Source organism: Myiozetetes cayanensis, unplaced genomic scaffold (assembly GCF_022539395.1).
Source record: "Myiozetetes cayanensis isolate MyiCay16 unplaced genomic scaffold, myiCay2020 scf18, whole genome shotgun sequence".
In the NCBI taxonomy this organism is placed as follows: Eukaryota; Metazoa; Chordata; class Aves; order Passeriformes; family Tyrannidae; genus Myiozetetes; species Myiozetetes cayanensis.
In genome coordinates this window covers 6,899,638-6,923,852 of record NW_026087389.1, presented here as the reverse complement: position 1 = coordinate 6,923,852, position 24,215 = coordinate 6,899,638, and the positions used below count along the sequence as shown (strand labels likewise).

General features: G+C 40.3%; 1 protein-coding gene across 4 annotated transcripts in view; it reads left to right on the top strand.

The window, feature by feature from the left end:
- Positions 1-24,215, top strand: part of ATXN7 (ataxin 7) — an 83,556-nt gene that overhangs the window by 52,743 nt on the left and 6,598 nt on the right. For all 4 annotated transcript variants that reach the window (XM_050312633.1, XM_050312635.1, XM_050312632.1 and 1 more), the window contains 2 exons: positions 22,308-22,560; positions 23,238-23,500. In XM_050312633.1, the coding sequence (XP_050168590.1) occupies positions 22,308-22,560; positions 23,238-23,500 (516 nt within the window). The remainder of the gene's footprint in view (positions 1-22,307; positions 22,561-23,237; positions 23,501-24,215) is intronic.

The window sequence follows — 24,215 nt, the reverse complement described above, 5'->3', positions numbered from 1 at the left end:
AAGTGCATTCCAGGACATATCCTTGCTTTTCTCCCTGGACCACGAGTAGTCAGAATTAATTTAAATATAACCTTATTCATTAGAATATTTCACCCTTTTAGTAAAATACTTTATTGATACAAATCACAGATTTGTGTATGTAACAGATACGTTTCTATTTCATGGATTTGACTAGAAAAGATACAAATTCAAAATTAAATTCTGCTTTTTGAGGCAATCCAACCGTGCATTTGGGGTATGAATTTACCATTTTAATAATTTATATACTAGCATTGATTTATAAAGTTGGTATGCATGATACCACATGCAGGATGGTTTTTAATAGCAGTCTAATATAATGAGAGATCTGAAGTCTGCTTGTGGTATTCCTTCTAGCCTGTGAACAGCAGCTGGCTGTCAGTGCCTGCCTCAGAGGGTTTTAGCCACTTGACATAGGGTGGCAGTGCTGCTGGGGACATGGTGGGGCAGGAGCAGGCCAGCCAGCCAGGGAAGAGTTGCTTCAAGACAAATCCCCTGTTCTGTCAGATCCCAGCTGCTTCATTTGGGGTGCTGGGCAAGTGATTGAAGCCCTTTATTACTTGCATTCTTACTGCTTGCTTTTTGAATGGCTACACTTTCATGGTATCAGCATCTTCTCTGGGTGACTCAAGATCAGTTCAGATGGAAAGCAGATACAATGTTCATTCAGGCATTGAGTCTTGTGGGTGAAGCACCTGAGATTACTTATCATGATGACCTGTTCTGAGAAAGCACAGTGTTTTTCTCCAGCTGGAGTATTTCTCTACACTCCAGCCTTTCCAGCTTCTGTGCCACATGGACCCTCTCTCTGTGTTTGTATCAGGTATATTTCTGAAGTCCTTGCAGTTTTCTCTCTTAATATATAAATTCTTACAGTGAAAATGAGTTTGCCCTGTCGATTGCTGTCACGTTCCTCGAAACAGCAGGATGTGCCTGTGTCCCTTTGATTTCCCCTCTCTCTCCTTCCCATGAAGACATGCTTGATGCAGTTCTTGTGCTGCACCAAGAGGTTTGCTCTTTGAGGAAGCTATCGTGACAGTTATTTCAGGTTGTTCGTGGAAGCCCTGAAGTGCCATGGGTTTTGGGCCGTCTGACCTTTCGTTGGCATTTCAGCCGTTCCGCAGGTTTATCACATCTCCCTGTGGTTATCAGCCTCCTGGCTGAGGAGAGCTGCTTCTCTGCCCTGCCTGGGCTGCTTGTGGCTCAGAGAGAGAGCTTAGCAGTGTCAAAGTAGCATCAGCATAGAGATGTGTGGGGTTTCTTCCTTCTCCTTTTTCCTCTTTTTTTTTTGTCCAGGTTTGTTTGTTTCCTTTGTGCCTTGGTTTCCTTAAATACAAAGCAGGGTTAGACTCTCAGCAATAATAATGAAGGCTACCTGTAAAACTTAAACTGAGAGTGCCTGTGAGTCACGTAGTGATTGTGAAAACCATGAGTACAGTACATGTTGGAAAGAGATGATGATAGTGTGTTGGGCTGCTGAGTCATTAAAAAGCTATGTTGAGTGTTTTGATTAACTTCCATGGGTTTGGCACGGTGGCAAAGGTGAGCAACTACCATGAGCTTTGCCTGCTGCTGCTGCCCCGTAAGCAGGTGGGGGATCTCTTAAACATTGCTCTTTCCAATCAGTGCATGTTTAAACCTGAAGCACAGGTTTCAGAAATGGGATAACAGTAGACATTTGCCCATCTTTTTATGGTTTCTAGGAGGTTGTGAGATGGGAACAGAGAAGTCATCACACAACCTTATACTCAAAGGGCAGATCCTGGCAGTAGAGAAAGAGATGTTTGCTTGTGTTACTTGGGTCCATCCTACAAGTCAGTGCAAGGTCTTTCGGGAATCTCCTCCATCTAATTGTGTAACTGTGCTCCTTCCTCCCTCAGCCAGAACTCACACCCGCCTTTAGTTAGCAGGTTTCCACTTTGGTGAGTCATAAAGGGATTTTTGGTGGTGTTGTTAAGTGCTTGGATTTGGAGAGAACATGTGATACTTGTGATTTTAATTGGGATAGATGGTCTCTTAACTATCTCTGTCAATATGCTCTTGTACTTTGGATTTGTATCGTGTAATTTAAGTATTATGTTCCCTGCAGCATTACATATCTGGATTCTTCTGACATACTGTGAATTGAATAAAAATATGTCCTACCCTCTTTCTGTTAAATTTGGCAGCAGCTAGTGGTTTTGAAAAATTTAATACTTTTAAGTTTTATTTTTCAGAGTTAAGCAGATGTGCTTGTTTAGAATAGATAGTGTGTTAGCGTGGATTCATGGATTACAAAGTCAAAGTGTCTGTGTAAGGCAGCATTTGAAGCAGATAGGAAAAGAAAGGAATGTACTGAATCTTGTTCCAAAGCCATTGGACCTGAGGATTGGGGTGTTTGTTGTTAGGGGTTTTTTTTGTGTGTGGTTTTTTCCTCATGGGAGATTGCCTGAGCTCATCCTTATTTTGGAGGGATAAGCCTTCATTATGGCCTGCATGCTTTTGGCAGGAAGCAATTTGTTTCAGTAATTAGGTGTCCACTGTTCACTAATGTCTTTTTAAAGCAGTATGAAAAGGTTTTGTATCAATCATAAGAATTTTCTTGGGTATCAGTAGTCTTCTGTAGTAGTCTAATAACCAAAATTAAACCTGAATATTCTGTGGTGTGTCACAGATGTGCTGGAGCAATCTGCCAAGCATATTGCCAAACGTGCACAGGTGGCATTTGGCATATTATGACTGGAGTTAAAGTATATGACTTAACAAATTATCATTGGCAGCTTCAGCAGCTTCTGTTTAAATACACAGAGTTCTCACAGTCCAGATTCCAGCAGTTGGATCTTAGTTTCTGGGTCCAGCAACAACTAGTTTAATTTCTTGGTAGAGATTTGTGAAATTCTGTAGCTTTTGCAAGAATCATCCTGGCATATTCCCAGAAGGGAATGGGCTCAGAGGTCAGCACAGGATTCATTTCAGAAGGGGAGGAAAAAAAAATGTTTCAGCTGACTATTTGGTCAATTTTAAAACAAAAGTATTACGACTTGGAAAGAAACTCTGTAACTGTATTTCGAGCTTTGAAATGTGCACCCCAAAGCCATTAGCTGAATGGCAGATGTGCCATGCAGATTTTACGGAGCACTGTGGTTAGTTGTAACATCACAAACAGTTCACATGTGGAAGGTTATTTTTATAAATGGAAAGGCTGTGGTCTTTGTTTATTACATGAAAGCATAGGGAGTCTGCTTGAGAAGTTGATGGCAGTTTTCTAGTAAAACTTCCTCCTTTTTTGTGGGTACACAGATTTGTCAAGCTCTGGTTGAAGCATGAAGCAGTTTAAAGTATCAGCTAAGAAAAAGAAGTGATGTTCGGCTTCAGATTTAAAAAAGATACTGAGTATTCCGTTTACCACTTACCAAGTAACTCATGTTATTCTCTCTACAATACCGTGTTCACTAAAATACTACAGACCTCAAGTGCTTTGGTGTGCTTTAGACTCCCCTTTGGTTAAGTGTGAATTGAATATCGTGATGTCCTACCATTGCAAAAGACCTGGATGCAAAAAATCCATGTGGTTTAATACTGGCTGAAGAGAATATATATTTTACTCTGTTCTTACTAAAATGTTAAAATATTTAAAGCAAGTCTACCATACAGAATTATGCAAGGGTTCCATTAAAACCCTGCTCCTTTATAGTGATCTCCTTGCTAGGTATTTTCTTGGAGGCTGGGACTGACTGCTTTGCTTTTCAAGGTAAACATTGAAGAGAGAAGAGCAAGAGGAAAGAAAGAAACATGAAGATATTTATCTTTGTGAGAAAAGAGGAAGCAATGCCGTGTTTAGTGTCACTTACAAAAATAGTTGTTAAGCAAGAGGGAGAAAGTGAGTACGTTGGTCAATAGACGGGAGTAAGATCTGAAGAGAACAAGTAGTTCCAATAAAAGTGGTTGAATTGAGTGTATTTGACTATAGCTTCACTTTGGAAGAAGCCAGCTGGGATAGTTGCATCAGGTCTACAATTAAAAATGATTGACAAAGAGAGAGTTAACCAATTGAAAAGTCAGTGTTAAGTTTCATCACTCAGAACTCCTTTTGCGAGCTGCAAGGGCACGTGGAGCCCGACACAGCTCTCCCAGCCATTGTTTCAGATTTTCTGCAGGTTCAGGGAAGGCTGTTCTGCATCAGCTTACATGCTCCACATCCTTGGAAGGTTTCCTTCACAGCAAAAAGGGCTCTTTCTAACGCCTAAGCCACTCCTCCAGGCTGGAGCCCGGCCAGAGGAGGTGGCACGCACTGCGAGGGCAGGCCATGGGCACGCAGGGTCTGGCACAGTGCCCTAAGCTGAGTGCAGAAGAATGAAGCTGCAACCTGCTCAGGAGCTGGGGTGGTGGAAGAAGCCTGAATTGGAGTAAAGACGGGCAGGATTTCTGCTGCTGTGGAAAAGAGACAGGAATGTGTCAGAGCCATGGAGATACCAACTTGGTGTTGGAGGGTGGGGTTGGGAGTAGTTTAATTTCACAAGCTAACCACATGCAGATCAATTATTTATAAGGACTTTCTGATTTATTTTTTGGGGAGAAGTCTCATGGTCTGTGTAGATTATTCCAAGAACTTCAAACCTCAGATGAATACCACAGTGCTTTGCGATTCCAGGGAGAAGTATTCTGGGAAGCTCGTAAAATGGTTTTGAGTATTGAACTGTCACAAAGAAAATAATTTTTGTTGCTTTTTACCCCCCTTTTTTTTTTCCATGGAATTATATAGTTTCCAGTTGCACAGACTGTACCCTCTCATCCCAGCATCCAACTCTCAAACGACTGCTGCATTTTGAGTAATCTCTTTCTCTCTGCAAGCACAGCTTCATAGATCAGATAGGAAATCTCACTGGTAACCATCAGTTACACTAATTTTTTATCAATGTACAGCAGTGCCCAGCTTGGGTGTGCAGGGGGGGAGATGGCAGCTTGGGCAGGGCTGTCTAAGCACGGCTGGAATTAAGTGGTTTGCAGTCTGGGTGGGTGGGTGTGTGTCCGAGGAGGGGAAAGAGAGGACACGGGGGAATTGCTAAAAAGGGAAATGTAAAACAAAGAACTTAAGTAAAATACATCTACAAAGAAATAGATGAAGACAATAAGGAGGAAGCTAAATAAGGAAGGTAGGAGAAAATGACCTTGGAGGAGGGAGAATGAAGTTAAGTACAGTGCCGGTTTTTATTACTATGTAACAAGGAGGAAAAGTGGAAGAAAGGAGAAGAGGATAAACAGGGCAAAACAAACAAAAGCTTTTTTGCTAGTTTTTCCTCTCTTGATGTTTTGGCATCAATGCCAAAATGTGTTTTGTGTAATGTCATGGCATTTTTGGATTTTGCACATTTTGGTAGGGTTGAGGGGAACAAGAGACATATCCCCTGGTTTTATCAGGCACTAACCATCAAGGGAGAAAAGAGGTGGGATATATGTATGTACACTTATTAATAGGTAATCTTTTGTTTTCTTATACATCCCTTTTGTTGTTTCTGACTGGACTTCTTAAGTTTATTTTAAAATTCTCTTTTTCTGTAGTGTAATTTTTTTTTTAGAGAGTAGGATGTATGTGTAGCTGTCAGCAGCTTTTGGAGTAAGAGGAATTACCTCCAGTTCCCTACAGCTGGAGAGAAGGTAGTGTAGTAGATGAAAGTTATCTATGCTGGACCTACATAAAAGCAGTATTCTGTAGGAACTTCTTCACCTCCTGCCTCAGGAAAAGTGGACAGCATTCCAAAATGTAGCCATGCAAGTGTCACACTTTTTTAAAAACTTGAGACAATATTTTTATTTCCAAGTTAAAATTAATAACATTTTGGGTTTAGTAGCTGCTACCTAGTTTAGTTAAGTAGTATTACATCAAGTAATTTTCACTGTTATTTGTTTACTCATTTTTGATCATCAGTTTGCTGGCTCTTCAAAAATAAGCGTGCAGATATTGACAGGATACTACTTTGAGGTCTTTTTCTTAGGAGTAATATGATAAAGTCTAACATGTGATACACATAAAATCTAGAAACTGTGTTTTTAAGATATTACCAGAAGAGGGAGTGTATAACACTTTTTATACAATGAAACCTGTACGTTTATTGATGAGTAGCAATCAATAACCATATGATTCATTTAAAAAATTAGAAAAAAAAGATAATTGCAGGCTCAAACTCACTTTCAAAAGAACACAATTAATGCCAACTTTTTAAACTTCTCATTAGGCTTAGTTCAGTTTTAACACTAAATAATTATATCCAAGCAATGTAAATGGCCTGGAAGTCAATTCAGGTTCCTAAATGTTGTGTTGTGCCTACCTATAGCAAGGATTCAAACAGTTTTTTAATACCAATCTTAGATTAGCTCTTGCACTATCCATAACAATGTGAAACAATTATAGATATCTTTTAAAATGTAGAGAATAAACAGAAATATGTAAATATGACATGCAATAAGTCTGTGATACTATTAGTGACTAATAGGCCATCATTAGCTAACTCAGGCAGTAACAGCCAAAATGCTTCCAAACCCTATTATCTCCTATTGATGAAACAAAAACATAATGTAGTGTTTATATAGAAAATCAATATTTTTACTCTATAATTTATGTAGATGTTCCTCCAGTTGTCATTCAGCAGGGCAATAGGTTAATCTTTTGAACAATAGCAAAATGATGTAGGAGAAAAAGCCATCAGTGTGTCTAATATGTAAACTCCTGATAAACTTTGCCTGTTCTGCTGCCTCATGCAAGTTCTGCCATGTCTGAGGGAGCTGCTGGCCACAAAGACTGCAATTACATTTTGTTTCCCCAAGATGTATTAGAGAAAGAAGAACCATTGCCAAGAGATTCTTGTCCTCTTTTCTGTTCTCTTTTCCACAGATAACGAGTTGCCCAGGTTGGTACGACACTCCTTGCACTGCTTTGTAAAGGATGCAATTAGACCGGGCTCCTGGAGAGTTGAAGCAGTTCATACATAACTTTTTCCTCCTTGTCTGGCAAGATTGTCAGAAAACCTTTAACTCACAATTCTATACAAAGTAGTTTTTGGAAAGGAAGCCTTCTCTTTCAGCCAGATCACCTTCTTATGGTTTTACCCCACAGGATTTTCTCCCTCTGCCAGGCAGAAGTGGTTTTGTGTCATGCGTGACCCTGCTGGTTGCAAAGAACCTGTTTGTCATGTCTGGCTCTGGGAAAAGCCCTGGTTTCCGTGGTGTGTTGTGGTGAATTCTGTGCATTAGGTAGAAGGTGTGCCCTTTGAGGCTGGAACTTCCCAGTGTTTGTGGATTATTTGTGGAGCTGGATTTGAGCTGGCCAGAAGTTTTATTGAATACACACTGAGAGTTTTAGGAGCTGTTCATTGTCTGTAGGTATTCATAGGAAATTCACAGCTCCTCTCATTGCTAAGAGGAAAATTGACTGTGTCTCTTTTGTTGCTGTGTGGCTGAAGTTTTCACTTGAGTTTCTAGGCTAAGCATTTTGGTTTTCTGCTGTATTAGGGTGGACTTGGTGAAGTAGTTGTTTTCATTTCTTTCACTCTCCTGGATGATATTGAGAAGCCTCATAGTACTCTGTAAAGTTCTGGCCGTGCTCGTCATTGGCATGGGACTAGCTAGCACTCATTCAGTTTCATTTTGGCTTACAGCCTCTGACAAGCCACATGTAACCATGTATATGGCTGGAAGGATGCCACATGGGCCCTTCCCTGGCCTCTAAGGTCAGAGGAAGGGTTTTTAAACTGCCACAGTTCAGTCCCCTCCCCATCACAGTGCCATGTACTCTTTGACCAAAGGTCATCATGTTGGTCACAAAGCAATCCACTGTCCAGCTTCTAAAAATACTTGGGACTGCTTTAATAGCTATAGATATTATATAAACTTATCTAATTGTGATGTATTGCAAGGCTTGATGCCCACATCTTGTTTGCCATGGACTGAGAATGACAGCTAATATTGCTTATATTTAGTAGTGACCAGCTCTTTTCTCAGTCCAGCTCTCCATAGGATTGGTCAGTGTTGAGATTGAGCATGGGCACTGATCTTTAAGGCCATACTCATCCCCTTTTTCTGTGATCACAAGAATGTACCCAGGGAAGTTGAATGCTTGGCAGATAGTTAGGACATGCTGAAGGCCCTGAGTCGCTCCTGGGCTGCTTGCTATTTCCTCTGCTCTGTTCCAGTTGTCCAGGTGCCAGTGATCCACCATAGGTGTGGCTGTACACTTGAAATCTAATGTACTAAATGTCCTTTTCTGATTTTAGTCCCTGGAAATGACATAATTCGGTACTTAAACCTTCACTCTCTGTGAGTACACGTGTGCTACATGAGTAGCAGTTATATTTTGTATTTCAGGTACAAACAAGCATGTTGGGTAAGTGTAGTTGATACTAAGGCATAAAGTGCTGTCACTTGATTGTGCACCAACAAGCCTGTCAAGTTGTTCCTCTGTACTCAGGCATCCATTTTATTCTGGACCCGCTCCAGTTTTCTGAAACCTGAGGAACTTCTAAGCTTGCCCACTTTGAAAAGAAAGGAAAACATCAAAACCAGTAATCTTGCCTGATGTATTTGTTTTGTTCTGTAGCACGTGGAACAGTCTCCAAAGTGGCAACTGCTAGGAGAAAAATCCACTGATTTCAAAATCTATTGCCTTGTGGTTGTGGAGGTTCTGGGAATTTTTAATTGCTTCAGAGCACTCCTGATAATAACAATACAGAAGACCTTAAATACAAGGCAGCAGCAGTACTTTTTGTATGAAAGTCCCTCACTGTTCACTAAGGCTGGTTTTGTGGTGTCCTGTAGCACCTGGCAGGGTTCTTTCTGTACACCCCCCATAGCAGCAAAAGTCAGTTTTCCAAGTAACCACACTGGAGTTCTCAATAGATCAACTTTAAGAAGTTTGGTGTTGGCTTGAGGCCCATCATTCTTTTCCTTCCAGGAAGAATAATAATAGTAGCCAGTAACCAAACAATCTCCTCAAAGCAAAATATTTACAACAGAATCATCATAGACAGTACTAAATGTAAACATAAGCAGGCTGCAGTGTAAGTAAGCCCAGCTTATGCAGTGTTGATATCAATCAGATGAAATTCCTTAGAAGTCCAATTTTTTTTTGTGTACCCCTCAAAACTTCTAGGAACTGGTGAACCCACCATTACTGCAGCTCATAACGCTGTTCTTTGCCATCCCCAGTTGCTTAGGCCTCCATCCTGTTCCCTGGGATCAAGTCCCAGTTTAATTCTTGCTTGTCCTTGCTCAGTTAATTGCCAGCTTTGGCACAAGTGGGCATTTAGTTTGTGAGACTGTTGGGCTTTGGATGGTTCTGCTCTTTGTTATGGGGAGAGCAGATGGTGCAAAGGCTGGGGCTGAGCGGTCAGGACTGGGGAGAGGGCAGGAATGCTTATTGCTGGGGCAGTGTTAGCTCTCACCAGTCAGCTTACAGTGGTTGTGAAATGGGTGCCTGAGATGGCTGAATTTTGAGAAAGGATAAGTGAGTTTTCATGTGCAGTGAGGTAATGAAGCCTGGTCGTCTGTGGCTTTGTCCTGTGTGTTTTGCCACTACTTTCCCCTTGTAGCACCTCCTGTTCTGTGCACAGGCGTAGCTTCAGGTTTCATGTCATGTTTTGCCTTTTTTTTTTTTTTTTTGCCTGTCAGCTTAATAAGACATGCACGTGGCACAGCTGAGCTGGAGTGTGCACATGATGAACAGCCAGCAAAGATCTTCCTGCCTTTCTTCTGTAAGAGCATGGAGAGGTCCTACCTTTGCTGTCTGAATGCTGATTTTGATGCTAATGATAAACCCCAGTATCTTTAGGACACCTCCCAGCAGGGGAGTGGGAGGGCACCATCTCAAATCCAGCGCTTCAGTTTTCTTAAAATTAGCCTAGTTTCAAAATGTAGAACACTAAAATATAGACAAGTGGAAGGAGATGTGGTAGAGCTGCATTAATATCTTTTTACAAAACAAGAAACATAAGTAAAAGATTAAAATTCTCTAGCCAATCTTAAAAAGAATTTTCCTGGTAATGCAAAATGTGCCAGAATACTTCAGGTTGTAGAGTTAATTTTTCCCCCATTTTATTCTTGTTTGTTCATTTGTTTTCCATTTCTTAACATTCTGCAGTACTCATTCATGCAGGAGAGCTACTGTAAGTGTGTGCGTACTGATAATACCACAATTTATATAAATATCTTTTTGTGTTACATATGTTCAGTGAGGAAATATAGAAAGGAGAGGGTCGATGCTGTTGTTTACATTATCTGATGTCGTAGGCAGCCAACTTCTCTTCCATTGCAAGGGAAGAAATTTTTTTGCAATTCCACCACAATTTGGGTTGTCCCTCCTGGGTGATTGTGCAACACCAAAGACCTGAAAATTAGGTTCTCTGCAGTGATTCATGTCAAGCTGCTTCTCTCCCTCGTGCCCTGCCTGTGCTGCCCTTCTGATGTCAGAGCAGGAGTCTCCTCACTGCAGCCTCGTTCCTGGGAGCGAGCGGCGTGCGCAGGTGGATGTTCCTTTGTGCCTGGATCTGCAGCAGTGTATTATCACAGCTTGCAGGGCTAATTTTAGGTCTCAGAACTCAGGTATTAATTGATGGCATAAGTGCTTATATTGAATCTAATGCTGTTGGTGTTTTGGGGATTTTTTTTTTTTTTAATGACTTTAAGCAGATGTTGATAGAAAACAGAACTTAAAACCTCCTTGCAGTATTTAGTTCTGGGGAAAGAACTCCCTGATTTCATGGCCTTATATAATGGGTTGCTTTTACTACATTAAGTAAAATCACTTTTGTGTTTGTCACAGTACACTGGCAGCACGTGATTTCACCGTGCCATGTGCACAGTCCATTTCAAGGTGAAACCCCATGAATATTTACCGCATAATGTTACTCAGACGCTTTTGGACGTTGGAAAATAGTAAATAAAAATGCACAGATTGAGACAGTTGGCATATATGCTGCTGCTGTAACACAAGCAGGCAGAAAATCCCATTACTTTCTCTCTGCCATTGTGTGCCTTCCCGTGGGCCGTGGCTGTTCTCTCCCCATGTGAATGTCCCGTCATGCCTCTCCCTTCCATTCCAGCTCCTGCCTTGATGCCCAGCTGCTGGCGTTTCTTAGCAGTTGGGTTCTTTGTCCTTGCTCTTACCCAGAAGGAAGACAGCTTTCTGTATTGTTCCATGTGGGAATTAAATTGACTGATCTTGGTCAGTTTATTTGTGGAACAAGCAACAAAATAGAACTTACTTGCCCTCTTGGTCCTAAAATGAGAGCAGGCCAAATCAAAGGCTAAAGAAGGATGAATTCTAGTTTTCAAGACAAATACATCAGTGCTGGTTCCCCACATAGTGGTTTGGAGTCAAGAATTTTGTGAACCACTAAAATCTGTTGGAGTCTTACCCAGTTTTAATTACGGGTGTGAAGTAGGAGAGTGTACAATAGAAACAGATACTCCAAAAACATGCCTGCCTCTGGTACTAATTTTAGCAATGGAAGGAGTTGTGTTTTAAAAACAGTATAATCCAAGGAAATGTCTTTGTATTCCTGAGTTGTCCTTAACAATTAATGAGTAGGTGACATGAGTTTTCAACTTCTTGAAATTTGGAGCCACAGAGGAGCTGGTTGTTGTCTCATATTCTGAGTGCATAGATGTGGGAACATTAGAATTTTGTATTTGTGGTTTAGGATTTAGTATTAATTTCTAAGCTTGTTAATGGGAGCAGTAGCCTCTAGGTTGCTGCATGTTTCTTTAAATAAAGGGGAAAAAAAAAACCCAACCCAAACAAAACCCAATCTGCTGAAATGCTGCTCCCTTCTGTTTAACCTTTCTTAGTGAAAGTAATGTGCTAACACACTGATAGTAATACATAGAGGTGTTTGTGCAAGCTGGCTGCCTCTCTTCTTGGCAAACTTCTTATTTTAGTGAAAAAGTGAGTTTCTTGGGTTTAAAAATGAATTTCTGTGTAATCTGGTAAGTGAGGAAAGACCAGAAATTTCAGCTTTGACTATGGTAACTTAAAATAAGAGCAAAAACCACAACCTTTTTTTTTCCTATTCCTTTTGTCGGCAGATACACTGCAATTTAAGTGATGTTTTAGGAAAAGGTCCAGAAATTAATAATTCAGTAAAAATTAGATTTCACTATCTGTGCACTGGCTTTGGGTGGAAATCAGGGCTTGACAGTCAGACCTCAGAGCCTGGAGATTTAGGATGTGGAGACATATCCTGGAGTCAGGACAGTAACTACTGGAGTGAATTTTTGCTGCTGGAAAGGCACTCTGGGGAGTGTCCAACCGTGCTCTGCTGGGATGGCAGAGGCCCTGTCCCCCCGGGCCATTGCCAGCCCCAGGAGCTGCAGCTCTGGTGGGTGCCCCCAGGCTGGGTGATGCAGCTGCGGGGGAACTGACCCAACGTGGGGTGGTGGGTGATGAGCACGTTCGCTGGAGGAATCACCCCGGAGCTGCTGGCACGGGCCTGGCACCTCGCCATGGGAATCCCAGAGCATCCCCACAGCCTGACTCCGTGGCTGTGTCTGGCAGCAGGTTTGTGGGGGAAGCTGAGGCTGGGCAGAGGCCCAGGGGCACCGGCGGTGAGTTGGCCCGACATGGATGGTGGCGCTGCCCGCGGGGCCTCGGCGGAGCTGCTGCACGGCTACGACGTGGATAATCCCGCAGCGAGGGATTAAGCGCTGCAAGCGGCCCCCGTGAGCCCTTCTGAAATGTCACCGGAGTGCCCTGGCAGAGCTCCAAAGGCAGGCGAGCTGGCCACGGACAGGGACAACCCGAGGAGCTCTGCTCTGCACCTCTCCAGAGCTGCAGGGCCAACTGTGTGAGTACCCAGACACTGCTTTGGGCTTTTTCCCTGCAGGAACTTTAACCACCCCCCCCCCCCAAAAGTGCTCTGAAACCACAGCTCAGATGGGGAGACTGCAAGAGAGAAAATAGCAATCAAAGCTTAAACAGCTGATTGCAGTCCTGTCAGCCCCTTAGATAAATTGGCAGCTGTTAATCAAAGTGTTAATTAAAGAAACTATTAAGAGTGTGTTCATTTTAGCTTGTTTTTCCGAGTGTGCTCATCCGTGTAATTTATAAATCAGAGGGCAAACACATTCCTGTTACAGCTCTGCGGATGGCTGGCTGTGGGCAGGATGGTCTGTGCTTGGCTTCGGAGGAAATGGGAAATGCAGGCACAGCCTGCACGTGTCAAGTGCAGTCGTGTCTTTTATTTAAAAGGTTAAACTGCACAAACATTTGAGTTAGGACATCCTAATTACAGCATTGCTCCATTCTTTCAAAGGGAAATGTGAAAAGGCTGGTATATTTAATTTGAAAGACGTTATTGTGAAGGCACAGTAGGTCTATGCCCTCGTTTGGCTGCGTTAGTGATTTCCCTGAGACTTTGCTATGCTAATGCTGCAGTAAATTTTTAATTAGTGTATAGTTAACGTGGTCAGTGTTTTTAAACCTGAAAACAGTTGTTTTATGCCAACTGTGATTGACCAATGTTAATGAAATAAGCTATATTGATCCTTTTTTATACTTGAAAAAGTATTAATGAATAAAAGTGTTAAGTTGGGGTAAAGTAATATAAGGATCTGACTTAAAAGAAAAAAACAAGTTGTTTGTTTTCCATTGATGTTGCAAATTGAGTGTTTATGTTCCAAGAGATTTCAAATTTTGGAAATTTGAAAAATATTGCAATTAATCTTACTACAGGTTTGCTTCCCATCTTCCTTTTCCATCCTGAAAAAGTTATGAATTTTATGTCCAAAACCTCAGAACAGAAAATGGAGTGTGTTAGCTCTGCAGGCAGAACCCCAGCCTGGATCGCTCATGCTCTTCTCATTTCTCCAGGGATTTTCCTTGCCAGTGGGCACTGCCCATAGATAAGGCTTTTGTCCCATTTGCTGTAGGGAAGCACGTGAGTTGTCACATCCAGAAGGTGTGTATGGTTGGTGTATGGGGACAGCTGACATCAGAGTGTGACAGGAGTTTCCTCCTCAGTTCCATCAGCCAGCGTTTCCTCACGGTCAGCGGTAACACCTCGGGGAGAGGAGTGTGGCTTTGTACTTGACTGGTTCAAATAGCCATGCACATGGTTATATTTTGTGTTTTAATCTTACAGAGCTCTCGTATCCTGTGGCAGGGGATGTCACTAGACGTGCAGTACATAAGAAAAATATTGGTGCTCGGTGTCTTTTTATCCTGTGGTTTCTTAAAGATGAAATCAAAGAACATGATTACCTTGGCTGACACTGCTGGTTTTGTGTATAGCCTCTTATTTCCCTGCTCAAAACAAAGTCAGTTCCCTCTTCTTGATCTTTTTTTTTTATGGAGAGCTTTCCATTTCAAGGCCTTTCTTTTAAACCCGTCTCCAGAACTTTATCACTTAACCTGTAACCCCCTTAGTATTGAGGTTCAGTAACAACCTTTAAGCAAGTTTTCATTGTCAGCATCTTTTATTTTGTAGCAAAGTCAACATGCAACAATTAAAGTTTGCTACATGTATAGAAATATCTACAGGGGAAAACATTAAAATTCCTGATCGTGGAGTGAATAGAAGGATTAACAAGATGAAAGTCAGGCAGGCATTTGGTTAGGTGAGCTCATCTGAATTCATGACACAATATTATACTATGTGATAAGTTCTTGTAAGGAGCATTCTTGATGCTGAAGAGGTATAACATGGTAATAAACCTGATTTCTGGGTAGAGAATGGGCAGAGAGAGAGAAAAGCAGTTGGTTCTTCCCTTAATTCTTTATTCCCACCTTTCAACACACCGTTCTTTATTAAACTTCTGTTTACTCAACTTCTTATTGAACTTGGGAGTAATGTTGAAGGGGGGTATTTCTTTTGAATTTGCTTTAGGCTTGTTTTGAAAAACTGAAGCTTTTCTTTAATGTTATTCAGGGTAAACATATGTGAGACAACACATTTCGAGTGGTGTTTTTAAGGAAGCTGGCCCATTCTGCATCTTGAGATGCTGCTGACCTACGCTGGTTACCTCTCTCTGATGCTTTTGTTTATTACTTCTGTGCCTTTTCTGAAATTTATTTCAAACAACTGTTTTGTTTTTTTTAATAGCAAAAGAACGATTTATTCAATACCTGCCTTTTAATCAGGCTGTGCAGGTATTGTCATGTCATCAACAGGCTACAGAGAGATTAGTGCTCATAATGTGGATGTTATAATCTCTTCATGGCCCGATTACCATCTAAGACACTCTACTGTCCTTTCATAATAACTTTGCAATATTTATATTTCAGTGTTTGACAGATTTACAAGACAGTTACTGAGTGCAAGGGCCAGGGCCAGTTCCCTGGTGAGAAATCTGTCCTTTCCCCGCCTCCTGGCAGGTTCCCTGGGGAAGTGTAAGTTTGAGCTTGGGTGTTGTGCCAGAGTCTTTTTGAGGTGTTAAAGCCCTTGCATGTGGCTTTACCTGAGCAAAGAGGAGGATGGAGAAGGATGGGGAAAAACATCCTTCTCTGTGTCATGAAGGGGGACATTTCAACAGTGGGTCTCCCTGGCTCCATTTTTTGCTTGTGGTTCTGCTCTGTGAATAATTTAATATCCTGCCTCTATGGGTTTTCCCACATTGCTCTTGAGAGTTTTTCTGGTCTCGTGGGGCTCTGAATAGCTGAAACAAACCTAATGGGAGTATCCCTAATTCCAGTTTGCTGCTGCACAATACAGCAAAACCCTTGTCTGTCTGCAGGATTGGGATGGCACTATGCATGGTTTGTTGCTTGAAAGGTTATTTTACATCTCTCGGGAAAACCCTGTGTATTTTAAGGAGGAGTTCTAAATCCTGTGGAAATTGATTACGGAACTACTCATGTGTGCTGAATGCAAGGGGTTTTGAAAGGATTAGTAATAAATAGGGAAAAATGGAAAAACTAGCTTTAGTAATGAACAGGGAGTTGTGGAGAGGCAGCAGTGGGGGAAGGGGATGTACTTGATGGTTGTTTATTTAAATGCACTTTAGTGTTGCTATTTATTGCTGTGTTCTTAATAACTATGTTTGCAATCTGTTCCTCACTCTCCTTTCCATCGTTGCAATCTTGGAGACCAGGGATGGTGTGCAGGGTTTGGGGCCGTCCTGCAGCAGTTACAGAGGAGATGGCATTGCTGCCATTTAGTGTTGTGCTACCAAAGAATTACAGCCCCATCCTGGCCATGCTGTACTTGTACCATAAAAAGTATAATTCAAATACCCTAAATTATAGTTACAGGATTTCTTCTTTTTTAAATATTATTTTAAAGTACTGAAGTTGACATTCAGAATTTTACTAGTGAGGATGCTCTTTTTCCATTTCTCCCTCTGTTTTCTTCAATAGCAGCAACAAAACTGACCCTGCTTACATATGATTTTACATACCTTTGTCTAACGTATTTTGCACAGTGATTGCTTGTGAGTGAATTTCAGTTCTCCAAAGTAAATATCTAGAAAAATTATAAACTTATGTGTTGCACTGAATATTTTTCACGTGAGGAAGTGCAAGATACAAAGTTGCATCAGTATTGCTTGGTCATAGCCTTTTTATAAAAGATATTATATAAAACTGTTTCTTAGAGAAATAGTTTATACCTATTGTTATTTATTTATAATACTGAAGAACTCTGGTCAAGATATGGAAAACCAGAGTGGTAAGTGATGTGAATACATAAAGCAATGTTACGTATGTGCCACCCTGACTTGTATTTGGTATCCTACACTATAAATTATATACTTCCCTTGTTTTTCTCCCCTGCTAAAGCATTACTTTAGAGTGCCACAAGCATACAGGTTCTATCAGTCAGATTCTCTTTGTGGTTTTGCTAACTGAATGATAAGCAATAATACCAGCTGCCAGTTGCAAAGCAATGTTTTTTTTATGAAACAGTAAGACAAAGCACCTCTGGGGAGATGACAGATTGTACTGGTGCCCATCAAGCCTTGGCAGTCTGTCACACTGGTCATCCTGTAACTTTCTTGCTGAAGCGAAGATGGCTTTGTTCAGCTGCTCTCTGTTCAGCTGAGAGTGTGAGGTCAAACACCACCTAACTGAAGATGGAGTGACCTCATCCTGCCTTACAGTGCACACAGAACTGATGGGATGATTAAAGGGACATCAGTGGGAGATTAAGGCAGAATCCTTGGTATCTAGGTCCCGTGATTAGAGCAGGATAATAAAGCAGCAATAAGTGAGTGAGCAGCAGATCAAGATCCCGCACAGGCGATTGCTCCCAAGCAGCTGCACACTGCCAGGGTGGCATCTGAGGGACAGTAATTTGCCTGCTGTGCCTGTGATTGTTTTAGCTCCCAGTTTTTCCTGCATGGATCTAGTTTTTCTTCTTTTTTCTTTGCCATGGTGAGATCAGAGTGATGGTGGATCAGAGCCCAGCTTGGGTTAGAGCTGCAAAAGGGATTTTAGGTGCTCGCAGAGTGAAATCTGCAGCGATGGTGAGATGCCCTTCCATAGCAGTGTCCGTCTGTGCTCTGCTGTCATGTCATGGATCTGATCTTCCTGTGGAAATGAGAAGATCAAGTCACTAAGCTCTCCACAGTTACTCTAGAAATGTCATACTCTTACTGACAGAAAATAAATTTTATCCTCAGGTAAAAGATTTTTGTTTTAATGGGGCTGTATTAAATAATTTCTCAAATGACGAGTCACACATTAGCTCAGTATGATGGAGAAGAGGACAAGTTCGCTTTAATTTTCACTCCTGTCATGCTTATATTTTAGGCAAGACAGATATATGAAATTATAATTACTTAAACATAAAGGTGGTTTTATTCTTTGTTTCAATATACACCATCTAATCCTGTAGTCTGAGCAATACTCTTACACCTACTCTACATGATACTCTTACCCTACGTTAAAACTTCTTCTGAAATTTGACTGAAGTGGCAACGTGTTTGACTGAACCAAACTGGTGTGTTTGCCTGGTTGTGCTTCATTTTTACCACTGGTTCCTCTAGTGCTGACACAGGTCAGTTTGACTTTTTGCACAGTACTTATGTAAGGAGTCGGTATAAAAAAAAATGCGTTTATGAAATTTGATCTCTACATCTTGTATTTGCTGCCCAAAACTATTAATTGGTGCCCAGAGAGAATGAAGAGCACAAAGCACTTCCTAGATTTGGGGAAAAAGCATAGATCTGGGAGGAATGTTTTGAAAAATTTTTAAGAGTATTGTTGCTCTAAATTTTTTTTTACTTAATGATTTTTATCTTAAGCATGCTCAAAGAAAGTAGCATTTTATGAAAAATCGAATACTTTTTACTATGAAAGGTTATTTTATTTTTTTGGTATGGCAATAAGTTATATATCACAGTATGTCCCAGTTTTTACTCGGAGATGAAAGAATAAGATGCAGTAGCCAAACATGACGAGAAGCTTTCTCTTTTTTTTTTTTTCTTTTTCTCCTTCCATGTTACTTTTTTGCACTTTTGTCAAAGATTAGTACATGTTTAGTAGAAAATACACAAAGGAAAATAGGATTTTTAACCCAAAAAAATGGCAGCCAGACTAAAGGCCAAGTGAACTGTTTAATTTTTTTTAATGCTATTTAAGAGATTTATATTTTCAGTATTCATTTCATGAGGAAGTCCTATGTCCTTTGGCATTATGTATATGTAATTCTTGCTGAACTATGGCACCAAGATGCTGTATTTTTCCAGCTTGATAGTTAACAGTTATCCTGGTCACTGAGCAGAGACATTCCTTTGGGATGCCATTTCTTTTCACAGCTTTCTGACTCTTTCCAGCCCTTCTCCTTAGGGTCACAGAGATGTTATATAAATGCAAAGATATTTAGGGAGGAGTTTATCTGTTAAAATGTAGTGTTGAACACAACTTTCATTTTAGGTCAGACCCTTCCCAGTGCTGTGGGATCAAGGAGGACTTTGCAGTTCTTTGTCGAAAGCAAAAACTTATACCTTTCTGACATTTAAATAACAAAACAAACAAACAGAAAACCAAACAGAAAAATCTTAACATAAAAAATGCTTTCCACGAAATTTGAGAGTTGAGAACCGTGATACACAGGTGCAGTACTGGAAATATCACTTTGATGTGTTGTGTAAGCAATCATGACATAAAAAGTTCTTTTTCTCTCAAAAGTGATGTGAAGGGATGCGAGTGCCAATTTTTGAAATTTGAAAACTAACACCTGGAGATAGTTATATTTTTAAATGTTTTCAGGATGAGTCAATGACAAATGGGAACTATATTAGATTGGCAAGATTAGTAGAATTTATTATTATAATATGCTTAGCATAATAAGCATGGTGGTCTTAATTATTCCGTTTGTGTAGTAATTTTTCCATTAAAAGACTATGTCAATCTGTCAGTAAATATATTCATTAGATGAAGTATGCCATGCTTAACACATATCTGGTTTCAAAAATAATATTAGTTTTCTGTAATTTAAACATGAGGGATTGGTGCTCTTCGCGTGGTTTACAAAAGAGAACTTCAGATTTCACTTAAAAACGTGAATATTGTAGAACAACTGAAACATTATACATAAACAAATATATAACCAGTCCTACCTCAACTTGGGCATAGGTCAACCAAAAATCAGGTCTAGGCAGGTTATGAAAAATGAGCTGAACATTCTTCTTGTTTTGTTGATGGGCTACACAAGTCATGGTTATGCACAGAAGGGGTAAGTGAAGAATTCACAGCCTTACAATGCTACAATATCTCTTTCAGAAATTGATCCCAGAATTATAGAAAAAGTTCATTTGGTTTTTTTTTTCTGTGGATGTGTCTCTCTGTATGGGAAATCTCTCTGGCAGGTACACTCTTACATTGGTGTGTGATCAACTGTTAGGCTTTGTTCTCGTAGGTAATTTTTTTTATCATTGCCATTTTAAAACACTTTCTGTTTATGTTAAACTCACTTGTTTGAGCCTGGTGCTATGAAATATTTATGCAAATAGCACTCAGTAAGATCTCAGTTTGGTGCCAGAACAGTGCCAGTTAAAGTTGCCAGAAGAGAAGTGTTCCTATCATTCAGATTAATAGCTGAGATTACTGTTTTGTCTAGTTTATTCCCCATGATTGTATGCAAGGAGGTTTTCAGTCTTATTCTAGTCCCTTTTTCTTTTCTTCTGCCAGGATTTTTCAAGGAAGTAACACCCTCTCTTCCTTCAAAAAGCAAAAGTCATCATAACAAACTCCCAGAGATTGCATTAGTCATCCACTGGCTTATTAGAGATTATTTGTAACTGTGATAAGCACTTGGATTTTGAATTTTCTAAATATACAGAAGGTGGAAGAGTATTGAGCAATTTTTCTCATTATCTCACAGAGTAATCTCTCAGGGTGTAGCATCGCTGAACTAATGGCCCTCAAATAGTAACTTATCAGAGCTGCTCAGGGATTCTTGCCATTGCTATAAAAAGCCATTTGGCAATAAGCAGTGTGTCATATTAGAAGCACAGGCATTTACTAGAACATGAATATGCTAAAATACTTCATTTACAGACTCCTCAGTGGCAACTGGTTCTAAAAAACCTAAGTGGATGATTTTGAACATCACAAATAACTACTCGTTCTAAATACTACATTTTTAAGGCAATTGTTCCTTGAAATGGATGATGTTACTGCATTTGTTGGGTGTTTTTGTTAGCTGTTTGTTGGGCAACATTACAAAATGTTACCCCATTTTGTTGGGTGCCCGACCTCTCCACTTTTTGGTAAATACTCATTCAGCAGTTATGACTGTTTTGCTGAAGGTTCGTTAAGTGGTTTTGCCCCCATCTTGCAGTTAAACAGAGAAACACATAGGAGTTGGTTCAGTCTCAGAGATCGTTTATTCACTGGAGTCAAGGCTCTATGTGCTCTCTTTTCTTTTTCCTGAGCTAATGAACATATTTCAAATGTTACTTGCCCACATCTGTAAAAAACTGGCAGGTGAGGTGTCAGACTCGTGTCTTCCTCTTGCACTGCTGGAGTGGCTCGACTTTTCCCCTCTGGTTCTTGCTTGCCTGATGACTTTGGTGCAGAGTTGGTGCTGTCTTGTTTGGTGGCTTCCAGCTACCAGTGGAGTCCTGGTTGGTCGTCATCCGAGTGACATGTCCTTGCTGTATATAAGACTGGGGAGAAATGGGTCATATACAGCAGAACACAGATATACTGATTTACATTTCCCAGAACGTTACAGACTTCTGCACAGGTTGCTCTGGACTTGGCTTTCACTCTTGGCTGTAGTTGTAACTTCATGAGTAGCCTGCTGCTTTCACAGTTCACACAAGTCAAAACCTGTAAGCTGATCCTGGGATTGATCGGTGGTGGATTTAGGCACCTTTAGTAGTACTTGGCTGAGAAAGAGATGTTACTGCTGCCTTTCCACTCCTCTGATAGACCTCCTTCTTGTTTCTCTTAGATCTGTGGTTTGCATATACTTGATTGCCAGATGTGTCTCTTAAGCAGGTGTTGATTACAGAGATCATCGAGGAATCAAAGGTGTCCAAGTATCAGCAAACAGTCAATTAACATGTCCGTGTGTAGGCAGAGCTGGGTGCTCCCTGAAGCTGCCAGGTGTTTTGAGAATTCATTGTTCTAAAGAACTGCCTTTATAATATACACTATTTTAGCTGAAATTGTGCTGGTAATATATAAATGCTCATGATTTGGTGTTAATTAAATAGCACATTCAGTGATGGAATATGACCATTCAAATGCTCAGATTATTGGTTTTGTAGAAGAATATCTGTTGCTGCTTTTCATGTTGTTGCTAAATAGAAACAACAAGAGGGAAAAAACCCAACCAAATAAAAAACCCACAATACCCCAAAAAACAATAGTTGACCTGCTGTTCTCAGGAATGTTCCATACCGAAGGTCTAGTAGACCATGCCAAAGGGTTGTCATGAAGTAAAAGTGAAAATGTTGGATCTAAGATAATTTTGACCATTAGTAGACATACTTACAAATTATTCTTAACCTTTGAGGAAATACTATACATAAACTTGCTGGGCCTGAGGATAGGGGTCTCTTGGCTTTGTGTGTCTGAGGTCCTGGGCTGATTCTCACTTGCTTTGTCTTCAAGATCAAGAGAGAGCTAAGCTTTAGTGCCTGAGGAATGTAGCTCCCAGAGTTTGAAGAGACTCCCATAACCCGCTGGAGACCAGCATTGAGTGGAACCTCATGGATTACAGTGAGGGCTCGAATCCTCTATGCTCTGTGTGTGGCACGAGACCTCCCAAGCCAGTAAAGCAAAAATGTTAATGTAACAAATGACAACATGAGGTATTTAAAAATTGTTTCTGTATGGGAGCTTAAACCCTGTTTTTTTCACTCCTTTTCAGAAAGAAGACACAGCTCCTCCAGCAAGCCGCCTTTGACTCCTCCCTCCTCTTCAGTATTTTCCCTCATTTCATCTTTCCCTTCAAAAAGCAAAGGTAGCAGTGGAACTGGGAGCAATCGTTCATCCAGTGGAGGTACTAGTGCACCATCATCAAATTCCAAGTTGTTGAAATCACCCAAAGACAAGCTGCAGATCAGCGGAAACAACAGGTTAATGCATTCGGTACAGCACAGCAAAGTCCCCCATGATAAAATGTGAGTATGCATTTTGACAAAAATTAAATATTACTACTTGCATAGGCACTGCTCTATCAGTAGAGAGTGCCATTTTTTCAGAGGGGTTTTGGTTTAAGAGATTATCACTTCAGACTCCTCCAGATCTTTTCCAGCAACCTGGAGTAGTCAAAAATTATAGCTCATACCCATGATTATGTTGAATAAGAACTCTTGCAAAGCTGCATCTTAAATCACCATGAATGAAGGTCATTTCAGTAGGGGCTCTTAATTCTTTGATCTAATCTGCATACTTTGATCATAAGGGAGTTTTAGCTCTGATTCAGGTGATTTTTTTGACCTGCATGTGTGAGATCACAGCACTGCTGATACAATTTACTGTCACAGAACAGGGCATTTCTCACTGGACATAAGGGGTCCATTCCAGTTGCTTTGGTGATACTCTGTCTTATGAATCCAGATAATGGTTTCTGAAGTCCCTGAAGACACCCTGAAATACTTACAGGGAAGTGGGGGAACAGAGGGCAGAAAACATTATGGACATCATAAAAAATAGGAAAATAAAAAAGATAGTAAGAGAATGAGGCGTAAAGGAGGAAGGTCTACATTTGTGTTGGGATTAGATGAGAGTATTGTTGAGCAATAACATATTTTAACTACTCTTTTTCAATTTGCTTCCCTTTGTTTTTCATAAATAGTATGACTCCATCTGTCAAAGTGGAAAAGATTCATCCAAAGATAGATGGTGCCCAACTGAAAGCTGCTGTTGGTCCAACTTGTTCTACTACTGTGAGTTCCTCAATAAAGACTGGCCTTAATTGTCCCTCAATACCAAAGCCACCCTTGCCTTCCCCTGGACAGATACTGAATGGTAAAGGTCTTCTCTCTGTGCCTCCATTTTTGGAAAAGAAACCTGAAGAAAATACAAATAATAGGAAATTTTTACATAAAAGATTGTCAGGTAATTGTTTTTAATTATTATTTGCTGTATTCCTCTTAATAGTGTATCTATAGAAATACATATAGAAATAAGTTTCAGGAGCAAATTAAACACTTTTCTAATACTTTACCTTGTAGTAAGGTTTTTTTTTTTATATTACAATTTACATCTGTCATGTGACATACACTTAAAAATACAAACACCTTGAAATATGACTTTTGCTTTCAGAAACTGTACAGATATTAAAGCCTGTCAGTTCCAACAGTTTTAAAATTTTTAAAGATTTTTGTTTCCTTCTTTCTATATGGAAGGTCCAAATGTATATAGAAAATAGAACAACCAGCACCTTGTAAACTCAAAAATGGAAACCCGTCTGCTCTTTACACTTTTTAGACACAATTACTTTGAGTATTAGTAGAATGACAGAAAAGTTCTTGACACCAAAACCAGCAACTAAAAAACCACTATTTTTTTGTCACAATCCATAATGATGGTGACTTCTCCTAACAGGCAGAATCGACTCCTCCTTTGGGGTCACTTACAGGTGTAAATGTCTCCATTCTCTTTGTGGCCTGGAGATCTGTATTTCAGCACACCGTAAATATGCTGAGAGTGTAGAAAATTTAATTTGTACAGTTTTATTGTGCATTTTTATTTGTACGTTTGCCTGTGTTTTATTTGAAAAGTTTCCAATATGGTTAATTTTTATAATGAAACTAAATGTTGTTAGTATTTC